Source organism: Akebia trifoliata, unplaced genomic scaffold, assembly GCF_017979445.1.
Source record: "Akebia trifoliata isolate Shusen 1 unplaced genomic scaffold, ASM1797944v1 Contig00853, whole genome shotgun sequence".
NCBI lineage: Eukaryota > Viridiplantae > Streptophyta > Magnoliopsida > Ranunculales > Lardizabalaceae > Akebia > Akebia trifoliata.
In genome coordinates, this window is record NW_028237270.1 from 8,460 (window position 1) to 13,698 (window position 5,239).

Genomic DNA, 5,239 nt, shown 5'->3' on the forward strand with positions numbered 1-5,239 from the left:
GTGTAATCATCTGGTGCCAAGAGACTTTAATTACCCAATTTGACAATAAATCAGACTTTACAGTCGTGCTTGGTATGCCGCAAATCATTTGCCAATGAATGTGATTTGTGTTATAGATGTTCTGCAATGCAAATGTTTCATAGGTGCAAAATTTACTCATCAGGAAATCTCCAGCTAAATCATTTCTTGTTCTTGATTGATTTTTTACAATACAAATATTTTTCAATTGTTTCTTGTGAACATATATAAAATGTTGAGACAAAGAATTAACTTATTCGACCTTGTCTTCAATTGCTGATTTTTCTTATTGAAAATCCATCATCTTCAACTTATCCTATCTTCTTTTGAGGTTTAAAGGTTGAAGGAGGTAGAATCTTGAGGTTGGAGATGTGTTAAAATATTTATCCTAGAATTCAAAGACGACAATTTCGGGAGAAAAAATCATGGATTTTCCACAAGAGGCTGAAAATAAGGCTACTTAGGTAATTTTCTATCAGCTTCCAAGAAAAGACCATGGTCAAGGGTTATATCTAAATTACCCAAAGAATTACACTAGTACTATCATAATCATGATTTGAAAACAAAAAAATTACCATTTGATTTGAATTTAAAATTTAAGAGTTTAGTAATTGTCCAGTTTTCCAAAGCATTGATCAAACCAAAAATATTTTAATTTAATTTATTTTGAATCTTGTCTAAGCTTGAATTTAGGGGGTCGTAATATCATTTTTTTCAAATTGGCAATCCATTTGGGCCCATTAATTAAAATCTTACTAAGTTTGATCATTTTCCATTAGTTCATAAGAGAAGGCCTTAGATCGAGGGCACATGTAATCAATTTTAAAACACATTCTTCTATTCCCTTACTATGTTAATTTTTATTTTATTTTTTTACATTTTTCTAAGCAGTTAATTCACTTCTTATATTTTGTAAAATTAGGATATATTTAGTTGAAAAAAAAAAAAAAAAAAAAACTTACAAGATTATTAATATGTTACGTAAAAAGTTATGGGGTATTTAAAAGAAGGACGTCAATAAATTGTGGGTGATTTACCAAAACATGCGCTGCAAATTGAAAAATTATTAAAATGACACACTGTTCATTTTAATTTTAAAATCGGTAATTGACCGTTTTGAAATTAAAATATTTTCGTTAAAGTGGGAAAAATAGTACTGTTATATGAAACATAACTTTAAAAAAAAAATGTTTTAAAGTAATTAAAACAGGGAAAAGATAAAATATTTTATCATTTTTGAAATTAAAATGAAGAGTATGTTGTTTTGGTAAATTTTAAATTTTACTTCACCGTTTTGGTGATTTGCTCTAATTTGTCCTCATATAGATAAAATTGGGCTTGAGTTATGATAACATGGATACTCAACCTGAGGTCACAAAAATTTTACAATTTTAACTGATGATACTCAGGTAAAATTTAGTGATTTGCTCTAAATTTTAACCCTACAAATCAATATATTTTGTTATTTGTGATACTGTGGAGTCCCACCTTAAGAACATTAGCTTCCAAAGATTCCATTGATTCTACTCAAGAAACAAAAAAATGTAGAAATCAATATATATTTTGTTATTTGTGAGAAATTCTAGTCTTGCAAGACAGCTGGGGTCATTAATTTGTGAAATCAAAGTCTTATGAAGATGTCTTTGTGAGTGATGACTTAGATTTTTGTGACCTCATGATAGCTGGCATTGTATTTTTTGGGTCATGGTAAAAAAAATGGTAAAATTTAGAGCAAATCACCAAAACGGTGCTTCACCATTTTAAACTCCTGATCCTATTTTACAATTTTTTTTTTGGTGAAGTAAAATTTTAAATTTTACTTAACCATTTTGGTGATTTGCTTTAAATTTTACATATTTTTTTTTTACCATGACCCAAAAATACAATGCCAGCTATTATGAGATCACAAAAATAAGTCATCACTCACAAAGACATCTTCATAAGACTTTGATAACACAAATTAATGACCCCAGCTATCTTGCAAGACTAGAATTTCTCACAAATAACAAAATATATATTGATTTCTACATTTTTGTTCTTGAGTAGAATCAATGGAATCTTTGGAAGCTAATGTTCTTAAGGTGGGACTCCACAGTATCACCAATAAGATGGCCGTGGATCGAATCAAAGATGAATTCGATAACATACTCCTGATGATCACTACTGACACCAACCACATTATTGAAACCGACTTCGACGCGCTTATTTTTTCAAATCGCTCGAGTTCTGTAACTGAAAGTAGTGCTGAATTCAAAACTGCTCATGAGTCCATTGACCTACAATATGAATATGAATATGAAGATGAAGATGAAGATGGAGTTTCACGTAGTACTACTAGTTATCGATCGATGAATAGTATCTGTGAGATTGATCCGATCCCTTCGGAAGTGAAGTACGATCTCCGTAGTATTGCTAAAAGGATGATCACTGCTGGATATCTATGTGAATGTATACAAGTCTATATGAGTGTACGTAAACCTGTAATTGCTGCTATTTTCTGCCGCATTTGGATCGACAAGTTTAACATAGGTGATGTTCAAAATCAAGAATGGGATGTATTGGAACCAAAGATCCAAGGGTGGATACAAGCGGCAAAAGTATGCATTCGAATTCTCTTAGTAGCAGAGAAGCAGCTCTATGACGAAATCTTTCAAGATGATGCTTGCTTCATGGAAACCTTCAAACGACGTACGACCCAACCTTTCAATTTTTCCGAGCTTATAAGTATTAGTTCACGAACGACTGAGAAGCTCTTCAAGAAACTACATCTCTTTGACACACTATCTGATCTTCTCTTTGATCTGGATATACTATTTGGATGGAATTTGTTGGAGCCTGTTCAAGTTCAGGTTGCTGTGATACTATCAAGTCTCTTCAAGACTGCAAACGAGACACTTCTGGAATTTGTGAGTGTGGTGTGGCACCATGATGATGATGATTTGAAGACACCAGTACCCGGAGGGAGAATTCACCCCTTGACAAGGTGTGTGATGAATTACATCATTTTAATATCTGATTACATGAAATTGTTGTTTGGATCGAAGCCATCATCAGGATCACTAATAATCTCTGGTGATCCAACAGCCCAAGATCTCAATTTCCCTGAAATAGAGAATCAATCTTCATTAGTTCTCCATCAACTTTCGATCATTCGGTTCCTACAAATCCAGTTGGTGGATAAGTCTTATTACTACAAAAATGTTTCTCTATCGCATATCTTCTTCATAAACAATATACACTATATTTTTCACAAAATTGAAGGATCTCCCGAGCTTCGTAAAAGGATGGGAAGTGGCTACTTGAGCAATCTAACAGTGAAATTCAGGCAACAGCTGAGGAACTATGAGAGCCCGACATGGATCGGGATTCTACACTGCTTAAGAGTCGAAGGGCTACATGTTAGAGGGAGCTTCTCATCAGGGGTCTTGAAGTCAGCATTAAAGGAGAGGTTTAAGACCTTTAATTTGATGTTTGAAGAAGTTCATCGGGTTCAGGCAACATGGTCGGTACCCGATCCTCAGCTTCGAGAAGTACTTCGGATATCAATATCTGAGAAGCTGATTCCTGCTTATCGATCTTTTTTAGCCCGGTTTAGTGGCCATATAGAAAGTGAGAAGCACCCAGAGAAGTACATCAAGTATTCGGTTGAGGATCTTGAGATCGCTATCTTGGATTTCTTTGAAGGGCCCACAGTTTTTCACCACACAAGGAAGTGATCATAGTGAAGAAATTGAGTTCAGGTTGAGTGTTAGAGTTTAGGACCAACTAGTATTTTCTCGGAATTCTTGTCTTCTTCAAGGACCCAATCCAATTCGATCTATAGATTTAAGACGATCAAGTAATTGGAAGATCAGATGGAGATCTGAGAGTATTTTTACCCACATATTCTCATTCGGTAAGCAAATTGTTTTTATTTGTTACTTAAATTTCAGATTTTGTTTCATTTGTTCATACAAGATTTGTTCTAAACTAGTGTTTGTTCAAATGTCTATGAGCAATTTTCTTCACTAAATTTAGCAGATTTTTGAAAAAATAAATAAAATAGCAATACTACTAGCAGATCTGATAATTATTCACAGAGATGTGTGATCTAGATGAGATGAGATGAGACAAATTTGGGGAATTTACGGCAGAATTCCCCTATAATATTTATTTACCTAAATTTCGGCATATGAATGCATCTTAATCAATATTCTAATTTTAAATTTGGTTCATGTGAATATATTCTTTGATCAATGCTCTTTGTAATTGTATAGATTTGGCTAAGAAACAGTGATCTGTGTCTGTAAAATGGTTTAGTCTAGTTTTATTGCAGATTTCTTCGATGTACGGAATCCACAAAATCAAAAGTAGATTTCTAACTTTACTGATTTAATCGATTAAAGAATGTGATTTGGAAGCACTAGCGGATCATTTTTCAAGGTTCGAGCTGATGTGAACTTTTGAGTTGTTTCTACGTTCTGATACTGTAGACACCCCAATTTGCACGAACCCATTAGGAAAATTCATATTTCTTCAAATTGATTTCGGTTTACGACTTAAGCCTCTCAACAGGCCCGCATTGCCACTTGGCATCATCTTCATGCATGCATGCATCATGTCATATAGTTTGCATGCTCAACCTTGTCCCTAACCCACTCCCAATTCGTGTTCATTTTCAATTAACCGATCCATTCTAAACCCATAACCTAAATCCATTACCTAGCCCAACCTAAGCCTAAAACCCAATGCCATTCTAAACCCATAACCTAAATCCATTTTCTAGCCCAACCTAAGCCCAAGACAAAATCCATTCTCTAAGCCCAATATCAAACCCACTCCAAGTCCATCCTCTCACCCCTTCATAAGATGACACATGTTGATACCTCATAAGCCCCCAACACCCAATGCATCATCTAATTGGAGGGTCAACTTCCCCTTTGTGAAAACTCAAGAATGCCCTTCTCAAAAAGTCTAGTCAAATAAAAAAGGTTATTTGGTTTTTGGTAATAATCCATAAAGGTGAGGGAACTTCCCATTATACCCTCAAAAGGTGGGAATCTTTAAGTACATACATGGAGTTCTCCCATTGGTCCATTTCAAAATTATACTTCTACCCTTGCTTTATTTGTTATTTACAAATGAACCAAGATCTACTTTTCACCTACCACTTCACCTTTACACATGTCATGCTCTCATTCACCTTCCCAAAAGTACTTTTGTTTTCCCATTAGTCCATTTC

At 34.1% G+C, this 5,239-nt stretch overlaps 1 protein-coding gene across 1 annotated transcript; it reads left to right on the plus strand.

The window, feature by feature from the left end:
* The first annotated feature begins 2,095 nt into the window (after positions 1-2,095).
* On the plus strand, positions 2,096-3,780 carry LOC147380961 (exocyst complex component EXO70A1-like). Its single transcript, XM_086431002.1, has one exon. It carries the CDS (start codon positions 2,127-2,129, stop codon positions 3,732-3,734), a length of 1,608 nt encoding a protein of 535 aa, XP_086287128.1. The 5' UTR covers positions 2,096-2,126; the 3' UTR covers positions 3,735-3,780.
* Positions 3,781-5,239: the final 1,459 nt, after the last annotated feature.

Excerpts from the sequence above, each read along its gene's own strand:
- LOC147380961 (XM_086431002.1), top strand. The coding sequence starts at position 2,127 with ATGGCCGTGGATCGAATCAAAGATGAATTCGATAACATACTCCTGATG.